This window comes from Salvelinus namaycush, chromosome 4, assembly GCF_016432855.1.
Source record: "Salvelinus namaycush isolate Seneca chromosome 4, SaNama_1.0, whole genome shotgun sequence".
In the NCBI taxonomy this organism is placed as follows: domain Eukaryota; kingdom Metazoa; phylum Chordata; class Actinopteri; order Salmoniformes; family Salmonidae; genus Salvelinus; species Salvelinus namaycush.
This window is the reverse complement of record NC_052310.1, coordinates 4,089,664-4,112,236: the sequence shown is the minus strand read 5'-3', so window position 1 is coordinate 4,112,236 and position 22,573 is coordinate 4,089,664. Positions and strand designations below refer to the sequence as shown.

The window sequence follows — 22,573 nt, the reverse complement described above, 5'->3', positions numbered from 1 at the left end:
CAGACTGGAACATGTCCCGGGATTCTTCCGATGGCATCGAGGAGTACCCAACATCAGTCACTGGCTTTATCAATAAGTGCATCGAGGAAGTCGTCCCCACAGTGACTGTACGTACATACCCCAACCAGAAGCCATGGATTACAGGCAACATTCGCACTGAGCTAAAGGGTAGAGCTGCCGCTTTCAAGGTGCAGGACTCTAACCCGGAAGCTTATAAGAAATCCTGCTATGCCCTCCGATGAACCATCAAACAGGCAAAGCGTCAATACAGAGCTAAGATTGAATCATGCTACACCGGCTCCGATGCTCGTCGAATGTGGCAGGGCTTGCAAACTATTAAAGACTACAAAGGGAAGCACAGCCGCGAGCTGCCTAGTGACACGAGCCTATCAGATGAGCTAAATCACCTCTATGCTCGCTTCGAGGCAAGCAACACTGAGGCATGCATGAGAGCATCAGCTGTTCCGGACAACTGTGTGATCACGCTCTCCGTAGCTGACGTGAGTAATACCTTTAAACAGGTCAACATTCACAAGGCCGCGGGGCCAGACGGATTACCAGGACGTGTGCTCCGGGTATGTGCTGACCAACTGGCAAGTGTCTTTACTGACATTTTCAACCTCTCCCTGTCTGAGTCTGTAATAACAACATGTTTCAAGCAGACCACCATAGTCCCTGTGTCCAAGAACACCAAGGTAATCTGCCTAAATGACTACCGACCCGTAGCACTCATGTCTGTAGCCATGAAGTGCTTTGAAAGGCTGGTAATGGGTCACATTAACACCATCATCCCAGAAACCCTAGACCCACTCCAATTTGCATACCGCCCAAACAGATCCACAGATGATGCAATCGCTATTGCACTCCACACTGCCCTTTCCCACCTGGACAAAAGGAACACCTTCGTGAGAATGCTATTCATACAGCTCAGTGTTCAACACCATAGTACCCTCAAAGCTCATCACTAAGCTAAGGATCCTGGGACTAAACACCTCCCTCTGCAACTGGATCCTGTACTTCCTGACGGGCCACCCCCAGGTGGTGAGGGTAGGTAGCAACACATCCGCCACGCTGATCCTCAACACTGGAGCCCCTCAGGGATGCGTGCTCAGTCCCCTCCTGTACTCCCTGTTCATCCACGACTGCGTGGCCAGGCACGACTACAACGTCATCATGAAGTTTGCAGGCGACACAACAGACCTGATCACCGACAGCCTATAGGGAGGAGGTCAGAGACCTGGCCGGGTGGTGTCAGAATAACAACCTCTCCCTCAACGTAATCAAGACAAAGGAGATGATTTGTCGACTACAGGAAAAGGAGGACCGAGCACGCCCTCATTCTCATCAACGGAGCTGTAGTGGAGCAGGTTGAGAGCTTCAAGTTCCTTGGTGTCCACATCACCAACAAACTAGAATGGTCCAAACACACCAAGCCTCTTCCCCCTCAGGAAACTAAAAAGATTTGGCATGCGTCCTCAGATCCTCAAAAAGTTATACAGCTGCAACATCGAGAGCATCCTGACTGGTTGCATAACTGCCTGGTACAGCAACTGCTCGGCTTCCGACCGCAAGGCGTTTCAGAGGGTAGTGCGTCCCATCCAGGACCTCTACACCAGATGGTGTCAGAGGAAGGCCCTAAAAATTGTCAAAGACTCCAGCCACCCCAGTCATAGACTGTTCTCTCTGCTACCGCATGACAAGCGGTACCGGAGTGCCAAGTCTAGGAACAAAAGGCTTCTCAACAGCTTTTACCCCCAAGCCATATGACTCCTGAACAGGTAATCAAATGGCTACCCAGACTATTTGCATTGTCCCGCCCCAACCCTTCTTTTACGCTACTGCTACTCTCTGTTTATCATATATGCATAGTCACTTTAACCATACCTACATGTACATACTACCTCAATCAGCCTGACTAACCAGTGCCTGTATATAGCCTCGCTACTGTCCTTTTTCACTCTCTTTTTTACTGTTGTTTTTATTTCTTTACTTATCTATTGTTCACCTGATACCTATTTTTTTACTTAAAAATTGCACTGTTGGTTAGGGCCTGTAAGTAAGCATTTCACTGTAAGGTCTACAGTACACCTGTTGTTTTCGGTGCACGTGACAAATAAACTTTGATTTGACAAATGGGACATTTTGAATGTAATTTAAGATCATCACTACTCTTTGATATGTGGGGCTCATTAGCATATTTGGCGGCGTGGTTACATATATGTCTATTTTTACCAACTGTTTGTAGAAGTGTTGTAGGAGTTTAAGTATTTGATAGCTATGCCAGCACAAATGGATTACTTTTTTCACATGGTCTGTTCTGTAAATTAAGAGAATGTGTTAGTAATGCTGTGATTATGCATTTTCCAATAATTTTATGGAAAATTTGTTGCTCGAAGCTGTGAATGTGTTATTTCTTTACTGGAAGCTACTTGCCAGTAAGATATTGTAAAAGTAACAATAACTTACTGGCTAAATGTTGCTAATAACCTACAGGACATTTGCTGCCTCTTGCAATCTTGCCAGTGACCTATAGAACACTTGGTGCCACGAGCAATGGTGCCAGTAACCTACAGAACACTTGGTGCCACTAGCAATGGTGCCAGTAACCTACAGAACACTTGGTGCCACTAGCAATGGTGCCAGTAACCTACAGGACACTTGGTGCCACTAGCAATGGTGCCAGTAACCTACAGAACACTTGGTGCCACTAGCAATGGTGCCAGTAACCTACAGAACACTTGGTGCCACTAGCAATGGTGCCAGTAACCTACAGGACACTTGGTGCCACTAGCAATGGTGCCAGTAACCTACAGGACACTTGGTGCCAGTAACATACTGTGCCTTCACTGACTCTTCTGTTGACATCACTTGCTGATTGGCAGCATATTGTAACAGCGTCAGCCTATCAGACGATTGCAGACTTGGCTTATTCGAGGTGTGGCTTTCAGCTAGCTCTTGTTGGTCTCCTATAAGAGAGAATGTCATCCCAGTTAATCTGGTCTGTTCATAAACACCAAGCTTGTAATTATATATATATAAAAAAAATTGACATGTGGGATGCATTGTTGAGCGTTACATCCCAAAGGGGTTAAAGAAGAATGATAGAAAGTGTAAGCAAAGTGAGTTGAAGACAGGTGGAGAAATGGAAGTGAATGAGGGCGAAGAATCCGAGGTGGTCGGTGTGGTGAAGTTCTCGGAGCCCGAGGGTCAGGATAAAGATGAGTCTGTGACAGTAGGAGTAAAGTTTTGGGATAAAGTGGACCCTTGCCATTTGAGGTTTCAGGGTGGGTGAAAAGAGAGTTGGGTGCTGTGGAATCGGTGAGGGTAACCAGAAGTGGTCTTGTGATAATTGTTTGTTTCTGCTGGTCAGAGGGAGCAGGCACTCCGTGTTAAACGAATGGGGGAAAGAGATGTGAATCGTTTTGCTCTCAAGAAAAGGGCGTCATTGAAAGGAGTGATTACTGGGGCAGTGGTAAATGTGAAGCTGACCTAATGAAGAGGAAGATTCCTGGTGTTTGTGATGCTTGTCGTTTGGTGCGACGCAGACTGGGTGGCTTGAGTGGAGAAACAGAAGGGTCATTGTCTGTTCTTTTGAGCTTTGATGTTGAGTCTTTGCCCGAAAAAGTGATGTTAGGATATATAAGTTATCCTGTACAAACTCTTGTGCCGATTACATTACGTTGTTACAGGTGTCAAGCTTATGGACATGTGGCAGCAGTGCGTAGGAGGGAGGTTCCTACTGTAGGTGTGAGAAGGGTGCAGAAGGGCATGAGACAAAGGAATGTGTAGCATTGGGGAAAGTAGTGGAATGTGTCAATTGTAGGGGTGCCCATGGGGCTGGGGATCAGAAATGTCCCGTGCGAGAGAGGCAGCTTGAGGTTTCCAGGGTTAGAGTAGTGAAGAAAGTAGAGGATGATGGGTCAAGGAGGAGGGATCCTGAGAGGAGTGGTGTGAGTAGTAGATCTGTATCAGCACAGAGAGATAAACCAACGAGTGATATATGTTTCAGTAAGATTGGATTTTTGGCATTTATAGCAATGGTTATCAACTGTACTGCAGGGATGAAACATAAATCTCAGAAAATGGAGGTTGTGGTGGCAGCTGCAGAGAGGTATTTGGGTGTGCGAGACTTGACATCAGAAGAGTTAAAGGATGCATTAAGTGGTGGTATCCCATCCTTTCAGGCTGTTGGTCTGAAGTAGGACTAAATAGATTTAAATAGTGAAGTATTATTATTTATTTATTTTGTGAGTGTAGTGTTAGATGGTAGGGTATTTATTTATTATTATAATTGTGTATTTTTTAAAGCAAACTATAAGGGAGTTATACTCCAGTCTAGTAGGTGGTGGTAATGCAACATTTCTTGGATGCCAACCGCCGTTAAAGCTCAGCGAAGAAGAGGCCTGTAGTCTGCCAGTTACTCAGCGTTGTTAAAGGCCAGACATAAACTCAGCAAAAAAAGAAACGTCCCTTTTTCAGGACCCTGTCTTTCAAAGATAATTCGTAAAAATCCAAATAACTTCACAGATCTTCATTGCAAAGGATTTAAACAGTGTTTCCCATGCTTGTTCAGTGAACCATAAACAATTAATGAACATGCACCTGTGGAACGGTCGTTAAGACACTAACAGCTTACAGACGGTAGGCAATTAAGGTCACAGTTATGAAAACTTAGGACACTAAAGAGGCCTTTCTACTGACTCTGAAAAACACCAAAAGAAAGATGCCCAGGGACCCTGCTCATCTGCGTGAACGTGTCTTAGGCATGCTGCAAGGAGGCAAGATGTGGCCAGGGCAATAAATTGCAATGTCCGTGCTGTGAGATGCCTAAGATAGCGCTACAGGGAGACAGGACGGACAGCTGATCGTCCTCGCAGTGGCAGACCACGTGTAACAACACCTGCACAGGATCGGTACATCCGAACATTATACCTGCGGGACAGGTACAGGATGGCAACAACAACTGCCCGAGTTACACCAGGAACGCACAATCCCTCCATCAGTACTCAGACTGTCTGCAATAGGCTGAGAGAGGCTGGACTGAGGGCTTGTAGGCCTGTTGTAAGGCAGGTCCTCACCAGACATCCAACAGGTCCCAGACGTGCTCAATGGGATTGAGATCCGGGCGCTTCGCTGGCCATGGCAGAGGCTATGGGTACAAACCCACCGTCGCTGGACCAGACAGGACTGGCAAAAAGTGCTCTCCACTGACGAGTTGCGATTTTGTCTCATCAGAGGTGATGGTCGGATTCGCGTTTATCGTCGAAGGAATGAGCGTTACACCGAGGCCTGTACTCTGGAGCGGGATCGATTTGGAGGTGGAGGGTCCGTCATGGTCTGGGGCGGTGTGTCACATCATCATCGGACTGAGCTTGTTGTCATTGCAGGCAATCTCAACGCTGTGCATTACAGGGAAGACATCCTCCTCCCTCATGTGGTTCCCTTCCTGCAGGCTCATCCTGACATGACCCTCCAGCATGACAATGCCACCAGCCATACTGCTCGTTCTGTGTGTGATTTCCTGCAAGACAAGAATGTCAGTGTTCTGCCATGGCCAGCGAAGAGCCCGGATCTCAATCCCATTGAGCACGTCTGGGACCTGTTGGATCGGAGGGTGAGGGCTAGGGCCATTCCACCCCAGAAATGTCCGGGAACTTGCAGGTGCCTTGGTGGAAGAGTGGGGTAACATCTCACAGCAAGAACTGGCAAATCTGGTGCAGTCCATGAGGAGGAGATGCACTGCAGTACTTAATGCAGCTGGTGGCCACACCAGATACTGACTGTTACTTTTGATTTTGACCCCCCCTTTGTTCAGTGACACATTATTCAATTTCTGTTAGTCACATGTCTGTGGAACTTGTTCAGTTTCTGTCTCAGTTGTTGAATCTTGTTATGTTCATACAAATATTTACAAATGTTAAGTTTGCTGAAAATAAACGCAGTTGACAGTGAGAGTATGTTTCCTTTTTTGCTGAGATTATATATCAATGTGATACCAAAGAACCATACAATATTCCATTTATTGCTAGTCATAATGTTATTGTAATAATTCAAATGTTAAAGCATCCAACTGGTAGTTACAATTTCACAACGGGCAAATTCCCCCCTCCTACATGGTTACAAATGCAGCTTTATATTTAATATATTGGGTAGAAAAATGTACCATTATACTAGATTATGCGCACATGTACCCTAAAAGGTACCGACCAGTACTATTTGAGTTCCTATGTGTACCTCGTGTGTACCTTTGACCAGTGAAAAAACGCTGTACTGTAACCATGCTCTCATTTTTCTCTGTGTGTGTGTGTTTTTTCTTCTTCTTGGAAACAAATAACAATTTTGTAGCACCGCTGAGACATTAATACAGTCCAGACTGAAAGGTTGCAAGTTCAAATCCCGAGAGCGTTTAATCCCACTTTGTGCTAGAGTCTATCAGCTCCATGCTAGTGGACACCTGCAAAGAGATTATTTTGCCAGTGTAAGATGAGGAACTGCATCAGAGCTGTCAAATCCACAAACGTCTTCCGGCCTTATACCTGAAGCGGAAATTGCCATTGGCTGCACAGAATTGCATTAAGAGAGATACCATGTAGCCTTGTTTACAAGTTGGAACAGGAGATGTAATCTACACCTCAATTAGGCTGATAGAAATCCTCATTATTTTGTGGAATGATTTTCAATTTGAGTGTCATTATTTCAATATAGCCTACACGTTCTCGTTCTGAGTAGAAGTGGCGTGGCTTCCTGATGATGACCACATGAACTCCCCGATTCGACAGCTCTAATGCAGTTACGCCTCTGACACAGTCAAAACACCAGCTATGCGGGTGTCGGCTATAGCGTGTTGAATCTAGGCCTTAAAGTCAAGTGTCCCTGAGCACTACTACTTTTTAGTTGGTGTCAGATAATCACACCATTTTTGACTTGATTCCAGGCAACTTTTAGCAAAGTGCAAAAATGTATTCTTGACGGGACAAAAAGTACCTAAGTGCATTGCTATTGATAGTAAATCAACTACAAAACACTAATAGAGTATCCTATTACTGTAGAAATGTACCGTAAAATAACTGTACAATTTACCATAAAATAAACACTAATGGCTAACAGTGTAGTTTCATGTTATCACATGTTGAACCAAATGATTTCACATGTTTTTGGAACAAATCATGTGAAAACGTGTTTTTGGAACACTTCACATGTGGAAAATGTGTTTTTGGAACACTTCACATGTGGAAAACGTGTTTTCGGGAACACTTCACATGTGGAAAACGTGTTTTTGGAACACTTCACATGTGAAAAACGTGTTTTTGGAACACTTCACATGTGATCACTTTTTCAAATGTGCAATTCCATGTGTTATTGCTGTTCAGCTAAAGGGATAACACCACCTGGGATTTGAACTCAGAACCACTGGATTGGAAGTAGACTGATCATTCTGCTACGCCACAACGTCAGCAGTGTTTCTTTAAACATTCATTACCTATAATACATCTCTGCACTTATCAAAAGAGCGTCATCTGCACTGCTATTATAGACATCAGTTAATCTGACTATTCTCTCATCATTGATTTCATTTACTTATTTCAGTCATTTGAGTGATTCTGTATATTCTTTTAATGTTACCCCTGAATCACTATGATAAATATAAATGATAAACAAAGCTGAGATTTTCGTTGATGTCCAAAGTGTAGGAATACAGGTGAAATCAGTTACTGACAACAGACATTGTGGCGGAGCAGAAAAGATCGTAATGCTGTGAACCAACAGGTTATTAGTTCAAATCCCAGGTAACAACATGTTGAACATGAATTACTCTATAAATACACACAATGTTGTCAAATATGTATGTTAAAAGCACTGTGTATCAGAATGACTCCTTTTGGTTTGCAGAAATGTCATGTGAAAATTTGAAGCCACATGCGAAAGGTTATATGATCAAGAACTGCATGTAGCCACGTCTGCACACGTTGTGCGTATCCTTTACTAGTTAGTCAGTTATTATCCCAGTTAAAAAAGTATTTGTAGTCAGCAATAGGGGAGGGATTTTTTTCTAGACATCTTTGAAAACCAAGTCAGGTAAAGAGCTTTTTTATGTTTTAAAAGGGGCAGTGTTGTATTTTGAGACAGGCTTGAATAAGCTAGGTAGCCAATAGGCAGAGAGAAGCATAATTTGTCTGATTCTCTGTAATAATGGTATGGGAATAATAATGCATTTTTCTTTGTAAAGTGGTTTCTTGCATCAAACAACACAACAGCATTTACAGTCACCTCCTTGTCTGAAGGACAAGTGGATTGACAGGTTAATGTCAAGCCCTACATGTTTTTTTTTCAAAAGTCTCATGGAATGTAGGCCTACATTGAACACCAAACTTTGGCTGCTACTGTAGGCTGAATACTAGGACAGCTATTTCCATGTCGAGCACATAGCCATGCAATCTCCATAGACAAACACTGGCAGTAGAATGGCCTTACTGAAGAGCTCAGTCACTTTGTGGCACCTTCATAGGACGCCACCTTTCCAACAAGTCAGTTTGTCAAATTTCTCCCCTCTAGAGTTTCCCCGGTCAACTGTAAATGCTGTTATTGTAAAGTGGAAAGGTCTAGGAGCAACAACAGCTCAGCCGTGAAGTGGTAGGCCACACAAGCTCACAGAACAGGAAATGCTGAAGCGCGTAAAAATCGTCTGTCCTCGGTTGCAACACTCACTACTGAGTTCCAAACTGCCTCTGGAAGCAGCGTCAGCACAAGAACTGTTCGTCGGGAGCTTCATTAAAACGGTTTCCATGGCCAAGCAGCCGCACACAAGCCAAAGATCACCATGCGCAATGCCAAACGTCAGCTGGAGTGGTGTAAAGCTCGCTAGCATTGGACTCTGGAGTGATGAATCACGCTTCACCATCTGGCAGTCCGACGGAAGAATCTGAGCACGCTATCTGCCAGAATGCATAGTGCCAACTGTAAAATTTGGTGGAGGAGGAATAATGGTCTTGGGCTGTTTTTCATGGTTCAGGCCCCTTAGTTCCAATGAAGGGAAATCTTAATGCTACAGCATACAATGACATTCTACACCTCTCCCAGCTAATGGTATCAAGTTCTACTGTAGCCAAATGTAGGGCACTATATAGTGAATGACATGCCATGTCAGCAACAGGAAATTCCTGTTGTGCAGGAAATTTCCTGCAACATCCGGGTGATCAAATTAAGATCCTACATCTGTAGTTAGCATTGTGTACTGTACCAGGCAGTTACCGATTGTGTTTGAGTTCTTCGAATCATGTTAATGTCAGTTCATGAACCCCTCAGACTTCATACGCATCCCAAATGGCCCCCTAGTCCCTACCATAGGGCTCTGGTCAAAAGTAGTGCTCTACATAGGGAATAGGGGGCCATTTAGGGTATAATTTAGGGTGCCATTTCGGACACTTCCTTCACATTGTCTAGTTTGGCGTACCATCTCATCTGTTAAATAGATTATGCTGTAGCTAGTACTGAGCGATTAGTCCTTTTTGAGGTCGGTTTCGGTTCGATTATTAAAAAAGCATCACGTTTTTCAGTTTCTATTTTTTTTTTTTTAAATGTGCTATGCATTCTGTGGGTTGAATGCTGTAACACAGAATAAAACAATTAATATTAATTACTTTAAACCTCTTAAGGAACCACCCCTTTTTTTCAACAAATGTGTTTTATTTGAAGCCTTTATTATTTCATTCCAAGTCAACATCTCATCTCTATAGAGTTACTAGAGTTACTGCCTATGCTGTTTGACAAAATCACTATTTTAGTATTTCTTCAAAGTAAATATGGCATACTTTTATGACTGCTGAATATCTAAGATCATGTATTTTCAGGCTCGCTAAACTTTCTATCCCTCGATCGGTGCGTTCTCTCTTCTCTCAGCGGGGCGCGCAATGGATTATAGTCATTGTAGTTAATTACCAAGTTTTCTGCGGTAAACTATGTACAATGTTGGCCTGTTAGAAATTACAACTCCCTACTACATCTCACAGTTCAGGATTGATCTAATTTATCTCTACATTTTAAAAAAAACTCCACAGAGCTAAAAAAAAAGGAAAAAAAGTTATTGATTTATCCAGAACTAGTTGGCATTCTGTCATTACCACCAACTCTGCTCTCACTAAAAATGATCTCAGAACTGTATTTTGCATACATTTCAGGAAATTACAAGAAGTTGCCCAATTTGTATAAAAATAAATGGTTGGTTACATCATTCTGTCAACCCTCCTAAAACATACTATAATGATGGTGTGTAGTAATCACTTTCTTAGAGTTCAGTAACATCCAGGTCCTTTTGATTGGTCAACAGGGTTCTCTGAACCTGACAACCTGTAACATCCAGGTCCTTTTGATTGGTCAACAGGGTTGTCTGAACCTGACAACCTGTAACATCCAGGTGAGTTAAGAGAAAGCCGACTCCTCCCCCGGAGGAAGGCTGTTGTCTATTTGCAGTTTGCGTCTCAAATGACACTCTATTCCCCACTCTGTTGTAGTGCACTATATAGGGAATAGGTTGCCATTAGGTCTTGGTTCATAGTAGTGCACTATATAGGGAATAGGTTACCATTTGCAACACCCCTGCTGATTGGGTGAAGTGGCTCTGACAGGCCCTGGTGCTGTGCCACACAGGATTACTGTGACAGGCGGCTGTGTCAGGGACTGAGCTGCATTAGTTCACTCCACTCGTTAAAGGTTTATTTCAGGACTGGAGACTCCACGTTAAGCAGCTCAGACGACAGTGACAGGCGCTGGCGCGTTACACCACTGTTTTGATGTCTGCCATGCTTACCTCGCCTGGGACCAGAGCACATGATTGGAAGTAGAGACAAAACTGAGAAAGACAACATTGCAAACAACTGCAAAGGAGTAGATTAACTGTATTTTACGTAAGGTTATGCATGCCAGCGTCTGCTACACAAAGATAGACGAAGTTAAAACGACACAACGTGACACAATGTGATAGTCTAAGATTACGGTTTGAACGTACAAATACGTTAAAAAAATATATATATATGCACTGTCAGACTGTCAATCCGTCTGCTAAATGGCATATTATTATAATAGAACAAAAAACACATTCAATACACCAAACATTATTAGGTTAAATCTAGTTTACTCCAGACTATATGGGGATGTAATGTAATGTAAGACTACGTAACTTGGGGACCATTGGTCATTCACAAACTTCCTCCGTGGGATTCAATGTTGTGTGGTTTTCTCCACTTCCTTTAAAGGGATGATCCTGCTTCTTTTAGTTCTGCCGCCACACTAAGTATCTACAGAGAATAGTTCTGCCTCCACACTAAGTATCTACAGAGAATAGATCTGCCTCCACATTAAGTATCTACAGAGAATAGTTCTGCCTCCACACTAAGTATCTACAGAGAATAGTTCTTCACAGAAAGATTGGTGGCTATACTGTGTAGAGGTTACATCACATCAAGGCTTTTGTCTTCAGACTTCAAATTGAACCATATTCCCTACATAGTGCACTACATTTGGCCAGGTCTCTGTTCAAAAGTAGTGCACTAAATAGGGAATAGGGTGTAATTTGGGACACATCCCTAACACTCCTCAGGAACCAAAAGTGACCCAATAAATCTTGTTGGTCACAACTATACAACAACCTCCATAGCATGAAATGTCTTGGCTGAATGACGCCTGGGTTCAGTTACTATATGAAATCATTTCCAATACTTTATCCTGGCTTGATTGAGCTTGCCTTAGCATAAAACTGTATACCCCACCCATCTGGCACTCCAGGCAGGCTAAAGTAAACAGTTAAAGTATTTTAAAGATTTCAAATAGTACTTGAACCCAGGTGTGTTAGAGTATAGCTCTTTTTTGAAGTCTCATCCTTTTACAGCTGTACAGGTACAGCGGCATGCTGAGAATCACACCATTTCCAGGTAAGGTCAGTGGAGTCAGATTGAAGAGCGGCTGCATGGCAGAATACCTTGCTGTGTTTATTACAGTGCTGGAGGGATACATCAGGGAGACTTCTAGAAGTATAGCTATTGGCTATAAAAAATAAAAAACGGTATTACATTAACATGACCTGAACCTTAAGTTTGGTCCACTTTTAAGTTGATCTCTGGTTGTATTACCTTCAAATCACTCAGCATGAACATGGCATTAAGAGCACTGTGGTATTTGTATTACAACGTAGGTCACTGAGTATCCTTTGTCTAGTCAATCATGAGACATCATTCAATCTAATCACAGGTGCTTCTCCCCAAAGTCTATTTGAATGAAGAGTCAGCCACCATACCGCTATTGACAAGCTACATTGGACCCATGGTTTCCCAAGCCAGCTAAATAAACAATTAACATTAAGTTCACCACCTTGTACAAATACCATTCTTCCAATGTGAAACCTACTGCAATGAGAGTCCATGATGATGATGTTGTTTGGATATAGCCTGTACCATAGAATTAGAATGTGAGAATGGAACTTTCTAATTCCATGGCCTGTACAGTAGTGTAACCATAGAATTAGAATGTGAGAATGGAACATTCTAATTCCATGGCCTGTACAGTAGTGTAACCATAGAATTAGAATGTCAGAATGGAACATTCTAATTCCATGGCCTGTACAGTAGTGTAACCATAGAATTAGAATGTCAGAATGGAACATTCTAATTCCATGGCCTGTACAGTAGTGTAACCATAGAATTAGAATGTCAGAATGGAACATTCTAATTCCATGGCCTGTACAGTAGTGTAACCATAGAATTAGAATGTCAGAATGGAAAACTTCCTTTATCTTCCTTTTAACTTCACAACGACCGGCTCAGTAAACTTCTGGCCAGTCAGGAACTGCCACACCCCTCCTCTGTAGAACTCGTTCCCAAAGGAATAGAGCCACGCGTTGAAAATAGGGTTCGTTTTCGCCAAAACAGGAAGCAACTAGGAAATGAATAAAGATGTTTTCTTGTTAAAAGATTTAAATAAAACAATCTCCATTCAAATTTCATTGAACTAAAGAATTATCAAGCTCAGAGAGAATGGAAGACAAAAAAAGACAAAAAAAATTGAATAAAAGGGAAAAAGGTAGAAGAAGAACTGCTCACCATTCTCAGCTTTGGTGAGACCAGTCTGGCGTTGCCAAAGCAGGCGTAGATACACATGATTTCGTAGGGTCCCCAGCAGAACAACAGAACCATCAGTGGTAAACTGGTGTTCCACTGGAATACAAGGACAGTCAATAAATTGTATTGAATGGGACTTTTAAGGGTTAGTGCTATCTGGAATCCTTGGGATGTCCCTACCATAAACCCTAACCCCTACACTTACCCGTACTTTAATCCTGTTTAGACTTTTCTGGCTTTTAAGTCACACAATAACATATCAGCATCACATAATGTATAAAAGAGCAGAACATAGTGACTGTTATGTACCCCCACACAGAATATAGTGACTGTTATGTACCCCCACACAGAACATAGTGACTGTTATGTACCCCCACACAGAACATAGTGACTGTTATGTACCCCCACACAGAACATAGTGACTGTTATGTACCCCCACACAGAACATAGTGACTGTTATGTACCCCCACACAGAACATAGTGACTGTTATGTACCCCCACACAGAACATAGTGACAATGGAAACAGGATGCACCTGAGCTCAACTTTGAGTCTCATAGCAAAGGGTCTGAATTCTTATGTAAATAAGGTATTTCTGTTAAGACATATATATATATATATATATGCAAAAATTTCTAAAAACCTGTTTTCACTTTGTCATTGTGGGGTATTGTGTGTAGATAGATGAGAGAAAAAAATATTGAATCAATTTTAGAATAAGACTAATGTAACAAAATGTGGAAAAAGTCAAGGGGTCTGAATACTTTCCGAATGCACTGTACAATGAGAAGTACGTTTTTCTGGCCAAAGATTAATGGTATTGTTAAAATGCGTTGTAATATTTCAAAGAACATTCAAATGTTCAAACGGTAGAATGTTAGAGGGTTTACCCTGTGCTTGTGGATCTTCTTGAAGTATGCGTGAATGGCGTCGTAGTTGGACTTCATGACATAAGCAGGGAGGATAAGGTAGAAGACAGTCAGGGCCCCCATATAGGTAATGTAGTCCCTGTTGAATGGAGATGAACACGGACGATGTAACGACATATACTGTATTATACATGGGGCATCCTCACTCGTCTAGGGTTCCTAATTCTGGTCATTTTCCCCAAATTCCCCGGTTTTCCAGGAATCCTAGCGGATTCCGCAGTTCCTGATTTATTCCCTCCTGATTTCGGGACTCCTCCAACTGGGATTCATGGAAAACCTGGGAATGTTGCAACCATAGTCAGCGGGAGACATTGCTCGACAGCTTTGTTTTTATTGTCCGAAATGAATAATCCCAATCCATTAGAGATTTTTGGCAGTGCTCGCTCTGTGTGTGAAACGCTGGATGTTTTCAACTGGGTTAAAGAGACTACTTGTGTTGTAATCTGCTTGATTGTCCTAAATCCCAGTTTCTGTATTCCATTGTTTACATTTGACTAAGCCAAACAGTGATGTCAACAGCTGGTTTAAACAGAAGGATATTTGGGAGTCAATCTTTAGACTTTGTAAAGTCTTGTAGGGTCTCTGGTTGAAACATCAACACGTGCAGAAGGTAACAGTGTGTGAGGAAGTTGTTGTTTTACAATGAAATTACCTTTAGGTCTGGGATTCCCTGCACCACAGATGAGAGAGAACATGAGGGTGTGCTCACATTTCATTTTCTGACTGTAAGTCGATCTGGATAAGATTGTCTGCTAAATAACCTATATTTTAATAGAAATGTAGCCTACTTGTCTCCTTTGGTGTAGTCTAGAGTGCAGCAGGTCCTCATGGGCTCAAAGTCATAAACTCCCCAACCAATCAGAGGGACGGCGGCCCAGAAGATAGCCAAACCCCAGGTAACGATAGAAATAGTCCAGGCCGTGCTCCAAAACAGCTTCTGATCTGGAACATAATAAAGTCAAAGTTTATTGGAATTTGCAAGAGTATGTTTGTAGCTTTGTAGATGTATATAGTACATCAATAAATATTTTTTTTAATAAATCAATAACGCTATAGTAAATGACATGAACACATACTGGGAAAGGGGATACCTAGTCAGTTGTACAACTGAATGCATTCAACTGAAATGTATCTTCCGCATTTAACCCCTCTGAATCAGAGAGGTGCGGGGGGCTGCCTTAATCAACATCCACGACGCACGGGAACAATGGGTTAACTGCCTTGCTCAGGGGCAGAACAACGTATTTTTACCTTGTCAGCTCGGTTACTGGCCCAACGCTCTAACCACTAGGCTACCTGCCGCCGTACAGTAGGATACTACTCACTGGTGACATATTGGTGATATCTGTCCCAGGCGATGGTAGCCAGGAAGCTGATAGAGGCCAGAACTGCTGTCATCCCCATGAAGGCGTGGTTGCTACATCCGTCTTGGCCCCAGGGCCAGTGACTAGGGTGGCAAGAGACGAGCACATTTAGGCTGCGTTTACACAGGCAGCCCAATTCTGATATTTTCCCTGATTATTTGCAAAAGATCGATCTGATTGGTCAAAATAACTATTGACAAAATATCAGAATTGGGCTGCCTGTCTAAACATAGCCTTCGTGTTTCTATTCCCACATGGTGACTCATATTGCAGCAATTGTTATATCAAAATACACCTGCTTTGGGTTGTGGTTCTATACAGTTGAACTACGAAATCAGGATCACATACATTAACAATTGTTCAACATTACAGTTATGGGCGATTCCTCACGTAACAAAAGACCATGATTTTGGGGGATTTTTACATCATTTAATCCATAGAAAGTTCCTTTGGAGGTTGGATTGTTGACATATATTTGACATTTGTATCTTAGAGCATAATTGAGAAATAATGTATTGAATTTTTAATATTTGTGACATTTTGGCCTTATCCTTTCCTCCCTTAAGACTCCATATTGTTTCATCTGTAGATGCTGCATGCAAAGCAAAAAAAAATAAATCGGTGTCATATGAAACTTTGCTGCTTGTTCTTGTTCTGCTTGATTGTTAAAAAGTACATACATTTGACAATATTGAAAAATATAAATCAATTTTTGATTTGCCACATTTTGTTTTATATATATTTGTTTGCGTAATATACTCTACAGGCATATCAAAGTCCCAGAGTGGGATCCTGATACTTGTAGAGTTTAGTACTTTTAGAGTCCAATTTGTAAGCATTACCAACAGAGTGAATGTGAAAATGGATTCAAAATTGTCACCCTCTACTGATGATTTGCAGGATGTGAAATTATACAAATAAAAGGAGGGCTGTGATTGGTCACATTGCCTACTCTACCATTTTCTCTGTATAAAATGGGTCATAACTTTAAAACTAGCAGAGATCCCTCTGGAACTTGTATATGCCCATAGAGTATATGATGTTCAACAATATGTTGAACAATTTGCCCTAACCCCCCCCAAAAAAAATCAATAATTATAAAATATGTTATTTGAAATCAAAATACTACTCATATTACAAAGCAAGTGGCAAAGCTACATTTGACACCCATTTGTTATGTCTTAAAGGAGACCTGGGTAAGGCAAAAATGTCACAAATTTTCCCAACTTTATTAAAAAAATGCAATTATGCTTTACAAATGTCAGATACATGTCAACAATGCTTCCTCCAAAGGACCCTTACATGGATTACATTCATGAAAAGCAAAAACAATTGTCATTTTTTTCATGGTTTCGTGAGGAATCACCCTTTTGTGTTGTATAGCGTATATCCATTATAGCTACTCAGATATACATGATACATGTGCCTTACTTGAATGCCTCTCTAGAAAAGATGTCGGCACAAATCATTCTGTAAACCACTTTTAGATCAATGCATAAACGCATGTTTTGCAACAACTATTGTACACATAAATTAGGCAACCTCCACAGGCGTTACTGCAGTGTCAGAGGACAAGAATTCATACCTATAAAATAAGCTGGCGTAAGCAGCGATCAGGCCGGTTATATTGAGCATAATGTCAGCCACAGCAAGGTTAAACACAAGAAAATTACTGGGAGTTCGCATTTGCTTTACGCTAATATAGGCCAATATTGAAATGGCGTTGAGGAGGAATCCAAGAAGACCTAAAACACACACACGAAAGAAAGAATGAAATCATCAAGGGAAACAACTTGTGATAGATTCCATGATATAAACAGACTAAATGGAGGTTTAACATTTCAGTTAAGTTACACGTATAGGATATGTCTGAAATTGTTGAATTTTAAGCACACATACTTTTATTTCACTTTCACATTTCAACCTTACAAAACCTAATCTTCCAATTATAGCACATATCACATTGACATACATGGATGATTTGAAGTTGCCAAATTGCTGTCATTGCTTGAAGAATCTTCAAAGCATTTCTCGGGCCAAATCATTTTTGTTTTGTCCGACTTTAAAATCTTTAGGCCTATCCATTTAAGATCCCTTTAAAAGCCCACAGGGCTCCATCCTCTGACAGCCGTTTCTCTAGTGCAAATAAATAACAACTTTCATTTCAACATATTTGGCATAAAATATTTCACTTACCCCCAACAAGAAGAGCTGAACCGAATGCAAACATGTCAAAATCGGAGAATCCCTCCGGTAATGTGTATGCTGCCATTTTTTAATGGCTACTATAATTGTCGGACACTACAGATAATTCCTCTACGTTTATTTTCGCTTCTAAAAGTGCCAGAGGTTTCTAAGACTGAACTCTTTATAAAGTCTCTTTCACGTGAAAAGGCATGCAAGAACTTATCTCAAGAAAAAAACTCACCAATCCCTACAAGAATATTCTAATTAGGGGTACAATAATAATAATAATAATAGAGTATGCTACACATTGGATAGGAACTATTTACTTCTTTTTCCGAAAATATATTTTTCTTTGTGTTCATTGAAGTGGTTTCTGCGCACCTAGTGCGCATGCGCAGCTCGCTGATCTATAAAACAACTGATAAGAAGCCCGCCTATCTCACATTATAGGCTACTACTGACCAGTGGTAGTCACTGAACTCTAAACCCACAGGTCATACTTTATCCTTAGTAGGCTAAACATTATATGGTACATGACAATGAAGGATATCTCTCATAGGGCTGCGCACAATTGGCCCAGCTTCGTCCTGGTTAGGGTTTGGCCGGTGTAGGCCGTCATTGTAAATAAGAATTTGTTCTTAACTGACTTGTCTAGTTAAATAAAGTTTAATAAAAAATGTAAATATATATATTTAGATAGGTAGGCCTACAGATGTAGGATCTTAGTTTGAGCCAGTTTGCTATGGCAGGAAAATGATCCAGCACCAACAGGAAACGTGAATTATCTTGTGGATTATAATTAATGGATATTTTTATGTAGGGGTTGATAAACATTTTTGATAGGGCTAATCAAGTCTGACATTTTAAAGTAGAAATTACAAACTTTAGAAGCCTTTTTAAACCTCGAATACCCTACAAGTTAGAATTTCCTGCTATGCAGGAACATTTTCACCAACAAAAGAGTGATCAAATTAAGAGCCTACATCTTTACCTGCTGCCTTCACCATCAATGACATCATAAACATAGACCTACAGTAAGTGCTAGCTGGAAGCTGACAAAGCATATTGAATGGACTGAGAGACCCTTGTCCAGTGCATTATTGGTTTCACCATTTTCACAACGCAACATGTTTACATTTAATAATCCTTCAGTCTGGCTAAACTTGGTGGGTGAAATCAAATCTGACTTCCATGAACGTAACTCTGTTAGCGATGTCCCCAAGTCACCCCAACCTGTTCACAGGATATTGGTTATACATTTATTGTCATTAAGACATTTTGTATAATAAAAATATATATACACAACACAAAAAATGAACACCAAGAATCAGAACAGACACAGCAATCACAGTCAACTCCATATTGTCATACAGGGAGCTCCAGACCATGACAAATCACAGTCAACTCCATATTGTCATACAGGGAGCTCCAGACCATGACAAATCACAGTCAACTCCATATTGTCATACAGGGAGCTCCAGACCATGACAAATCACAGTCAACACCATATTGTCATACAGGGAGCTCCAGACCATGACAAATCACAGTCAACACCATATTGTCATACAGGGAGCTCCAGACCATGACAAATCACAGTCAACTCCATATTGTCATACAGGGAGCTCCAGACCATGACAAATCACAGTCAACTCCATATTGTCATACAGGGAGCTCCAGACCATGACAAATCCCAGTCAACTCCATATTGTCATACAGGGAGCTCCAGACCATGACAAATCCCAGTCAACACCATATTGTCATACAGGGAGCTCCAGACCATGACAAATCACAGTCAACTCCATATTGTCATACAGGGAGCTCCAGACCATGACAAATCACAGTCAACTCCATATTGTCATACAGGGAGCTCCAGACCATGACAAATCACAGTCAACTCCATATTGTCATACAGGGAGCTCCAGACCATGACAAATCACAGTCAACACCATATTGTCATACAGGGAGCTCCAGACCATGACAAATCACAGTCAACACCATATTGTCATACAGGGAGCTCCAGACCATGACAAATCACAGTCAACACCATATTGTCATACAGGGAGCTCCAGACCATGACAAATCACAGTCAACACCATATTGTCATACAGGGAGCTCCAGACCATGACAAATCAAAAAGAAAGCAGCCAGTTTAATGTATACATGTCACCGGGAACAGATCAAGCCTCCTGTAGCGATACGCTATAGTATAACTGAATTGTCTACTTCAGTGTTAGTGCCAAGTACAGTACATCTAGATGGAGAAAACGGATATCAGCTGATATCTCTTTGTAATTTTACAATTTACAAAGTCAATATATATATATATATATATGGGTCAAAGCATTAGATGGCATTATGACTAGGCTCTTTGAGTTGGTATGTGATACATTAGCTCAGTTTCATACTTCATCCATAGATGCCAAAGCCGTGGATAGCCTAGAGATGGTCCCATGTTCATCCTTCATCCATAGATGCCAAAGCCGTGGATAGCCTAGAGATGGTCCCATGTTCATCCTTCATCCATAGATCCCAAAACCGTGGATAGCCTAGAGATGGTCCCAGGTTCATCCTTCATCCATAGATCCCAAAACCGTGGATAGCCTAGAGATGGTCCCAGGTTCATACTTCATCCATAGATCCCAAAGCCGTGGATAGCCTAGAGATGGTCCCATGTTCATCCTTCATCCATAGATCCCAAAACCGTGGATAGCCTAGAGATGGTCCCAGGTTCATACTTCATCCATAGATCCCAAAGCCGTGGATAGCCTAGAGATGGTCCCATGTTCATCCTTCATCCATAGATCCCAAAACCGTGGATAGCCTAGAGATGGTCCCAGGTTCATACTTCATCCATAGATCCCAAAGCCTTGGATAGCCTAGAGATGGTCCCATGTTCATCCTTCATCCATAGATGCCAAAGCCTTGGATAGCCTAGAGATGGTCCCATGTTCATCCTTCATCCATAGATCCCAAAACCGTGGATAGCCTAGAGATGGTCCCAGGTTCATACTTCATCCATAGATCCCAAAGCCTTGGATAGCCTAGAGATGGTCCCATGTTCATCCTTCATCCATAGATGCCAAAGCCTTGGATAGCCTAGAGATGGTCCCATGTTCATCCTTCATCCATAGATCCCAAAGCCTTGGCTAGCCTAGAGATGGTCCCAGGTTCATCCTTCATCCATAGATCCCAAAGCCGTGGATAGCCTAGAGATGGTCCCATGTTCATCCTTCATCCATAGATCCCAAAGCCGTGGATAGCCTAGAGATGGTCCCATGTTCATCCTTCATCCATAGATCCCAAAGCCTTGGCTAGCCTAGAGATGGTCCCAGGTTCATCCTTCATCCATAGATCCCAAAGCCGTGGATAGCCTAGAGATGGTCCCATGTTCATCCTTCATCCATAGATCCCAAAACCGTGGATAGCCTAGAGATGGTCCCAGGTTCATACTTCATCCATAGATCCCAAAGCCGTGGATAGCCTAGAGATGGTCCCATGTTCATCCTTCATCCATAGATCCCAAAACCGTGGATAGCCTAGAGATGGTCCCAGGTTCATACTTCATCCATAGATCCCAAAGCCTTGGATAGCCTAGAGATGGTCCCATGTTCATCCTTCATCCATAGATGCCAAAGCCTTGGATAGCCTAGAGATGGTCCCATGTTCATCCTTCATCCATAGATCCCAAAACCGTGGATAGCCTAGAGATGGTCCCAGGTTCATACTTCATCCATAGATCCCAAAGCCTTGGATAGCCTAGAGATGGTCCCATGTTCATCCTTCATCCATAGATGCCAAAGCCTTGGATAGCCTAGAGATGGTCCCATGTTCATCCTTCATCCATAGATCCCAAAGCCTTGGCTAGCCTAGAGATGGTCCCAGGTTCATCCTTCATCCATAGATCCCAAAGCCGTGGATAGCCTAGAGATGGTCCCATGTTCATCCTTCATCCATAGATCCCAAAGCCGTGGATAGCCTAGAGATGGTCCCATGTTCATCCTTCATCCATAGATCCCAAAGCTGTGGATAGCCTAGAGATGGTCCCATGTTCATCCTTCATCCATAGATCCCAAAGCTGTGGATAGCCTAGATGGTCCCATGTTCATCCTTCATCCATAGATCCCAAAGCCGTGGATAGCCTAGAGATGGTCCCATGTTCATCCTTCATCCATAGATGCCAAAGCCTTGGATAGCCTAGAGATGGTCCTAGGGGATCTTATCATAATGTACTGTAACAACAGTAAAGACTTAAACAATAGAGCTGGTGTCACTCAGAGAGTCCCAAATGGCACCCTATTCCCTATTTACTGCACTACTCTTGACCAGGGACCAGGACCGGTAGTTCACTACTCTTGACCAGGGACCAGGACCGGTAGTTCACTACTCTTGACCAGGGACCAGGACCAGTAGTTCACTACTCTTGACCAGCGACCAGGACCGGTAGTTCACTACTCTTGACCAGGGACCAGGACCAGTAGTTCACTACTCTTGACCAGACCCCAGGACCGATAGTTCACTACTCTTGACCAGACCCCAGGACCGGTAGTTCACTACTCTTGACCAGGGACCAGGACCAATAGTTCACTACTCTTGACCAGGGACCAGGACCAGTAGTTCACTACTCTTGACCAGGGACCAGGACCGGTAGTTCACTACTCTTGACCAGGGACCAGGACCGGTAGTTCACTACTCTTGACCAGCGACCAGAACCGGTAGTTCACTACTCTTGACCAGGGACCAGGACCAGTAGTTCACTACTCTTGACCAGGGACCAGGACCGGTAGTTCACTACTCTTGACCAGCGACCAGGACCGGTAGTTCACTACTCTTGACCAGCGACCAGGACCGGTAGTTCACTACTCTTGACCAGCGACCAGGACCGGTAGTTCACTACTCTTGACCAGCGACCAGGACCAGTAGTTCACTACTCTTGACCAGGGACCAGGACCGGTAGTTCACTACTCTTGACCAGGGACCAGGACCGGTAG

At 42.4% G+C, this 22,573-nt stretch overlaps 1 protein-coding gene across 2 annotated transcripts; it reads right to left on the bottom strand.

Moving 5' to 3' along the window:
- Nucleotides 1-11,944: 11,944 nt before the first annotated feature.
- Nucleotides 11,945-17,990, bottom strand: LOC120046080 (RPE-retinal G protein-coupled receptor-like). Of its 2 annotated transcripts, XM_038991016.1 has the most exons (8): nucleotides 17,595-17,990; nucleotides 16,984-17,143; nucleotides 15,360-15,481; nucleotides 14,823-14,976; nucleotides 13,996-14,113; nucleotides 13,089-13,202; nucleotides 12,758-12,924; nucleotides 11,945-12,697 (listed from the first exon to the last, which is right to left on the bottom strand). In XM_038991016.1, exons 1-7 carry the CDS (start codon nucleotides 17,668-17,670, stop codon nucleotides 12,778-12,780), a joined length of 891 nt encoding a protein of 296 aa, XP_038846944.1. In that variant the 5' UTR covers nucleotides 17,671-17,990; the 3' UTR covers nucleotides 11,945-12,697; nucleotides 12,758-12,777. The 2 variants fall into 2 exon arrangements, with proteins under 2 accessions (XP_038846944.1, XP_038846943.1); XM_038991015.1 differs by having other exon boundaries at nucleotides 11,945-12,924.
- Between the last annotated feature and the right edge of the window lie 4,583 nt (nucleotides 17,991-22,573).